The sequence below is a fragment of the Anopheles bellator genome, unplaced genomic scaffold (assembly GCF_943735745.2).
Source record: "Anopheles bellator unplaced genomic scaffold, idAnoBellAS_SP24_06.2 scaffold02545_ctg1, whole genome shotgun sequence".
In the NCBI taxonomy this organism is placed as follows: domain Eukaryota; kingdom Metazoa; phylum Arthropoda; class Insecta; order Diptera; family Culicidae; genus Anopheles; species Anopheles bellator.
In genome coordinates this window covers 1-1,302 of record NW_026686667.1, presented here as the reverse complement: position 1 = coordinate 1,302, position 1,302 = coordinate 1, and the positions used below count along the sequence as shown (strand labels likewise).

Genomic DNA, 1,302 nt, shown 5'->3' with positions numbered 1-1,302 from the left:
GTTTTGACATTACAAATTAATTTTACGCTAGTTTTCACGCTTCGTGTGTCCCCGCAGGAAGACCCAATCTTTTTACACAATCTCGGTTTCATACTTTTGTACCTGTGTCTATAAATATATTTATCTAGCATTTTGAAGGATATCTTACGATGAGTTGTATTCAATACAATTGTACAATTTATAAATCCTTATCAATAAATCAATCTTCAATCAGACACTCTCAATTAGACAAAACAATGATTGTCGTGTCTGCTAGTAGTAAATTTAAAAATATTTAGTTAGTCGTTCTAATTCTTGTTATATTTTTGCAATGCGCGTTTTCAGCACCACGTTGTGTTAATTATTAAATCAAACATCAACGTCAACTTATCCATCGCCCATCGATAAAAATTCCCATCATATAACAATTGAAATGTTGCAAAATCGACCTACTATACGCTATTCCGTACTGCTGTTAGTGGCTCTGAAGTTCGAACTACTTTTCGTTGAATATGCTGTTGGTGACTTAGCGGCGTACCAGCAAAACACATGTCCGGGCAAGACAACCTGCAGTCAGTGCATCCAAACAACCAACTGTCGATGGTGCAAGCTTCCCAACTTCACGCAACCACGCTGCCATGGCCAGATCGGGAACTACTGCCCGGAGGAGTTCACTGTTGATCCTAGCAACTCGTTCAAGCTGATCCAGGGACGACAATTAACCAAAGCTTCTAGTCGTCTGGACGATGCCGGTTATAGTGACCGTGAACCATACTATTCTGAAAGTCATCACGTGTCGTCGTCATCGTCTTACTCCTACCATCAGTCGTCTCAAAGCTCGTCATACCAGGAAGATTTATCTGCCGGAAGTATCGTACAGATATCACCACAACGTGTTGGCCTAAAGCTGCGGTTAAGTGAGATGTCGCCTAGAAGATTTTTTTACTCTCTTCCTTTTTTCTGATCGGTTACAGCTAATCTTTTTTTAATCTTATCTTGCAGATGAAGTCTATCGACTTAGCGTGAACTACGCCCAGGCGGAAGACTACCCGGTCGATCTTTACTATCTCATGGATTTATCTAAGTCGATGGAAGATGACAAAGCGATCTTGTCGACATTAGGTGCCGATCTTGCATCCGAGATGCGTAAAATCACCAGTAACTTCAAACTCGGTTTTGGCTCCTTTGTCGATAAGGTGCTTATGCCATACGTTTCGACTGTGCCTAAAAAGTAAGTGTTTCAATCATCCTTATTTATGTAACACATCGCTCAATAACGGAGGCCATAACCTTGCCAGCAGAAGTTTGAGTCTTTGGGCGCTT

At 41.1% G+C, this 1,302-nt stretch overlaps 1 protein-coding gene across 1 annotated transcript; it reads left to right on the top strand.

Annotated features, from left to right (window-relative positions):
* Positions 1 to 328: 328 nt before the first annotated feature.
* LOC131214804 (integrin beta-PS-like) lies at positions 329 to 1,210 on the top strand (the record flags this gene model as incomplete). Its single annotated transcript, XM_058209136.1, has 2 exons — positions 329 to 896; positions 982 to 1,210. Coding segments are annotated over exons 1-2 (713 nt in total), but the record flags the coding sequence as incomplete, so codon positions are not given.
* Positions 1,211 to 1,302: the final 92 nt, after the last annotated feature.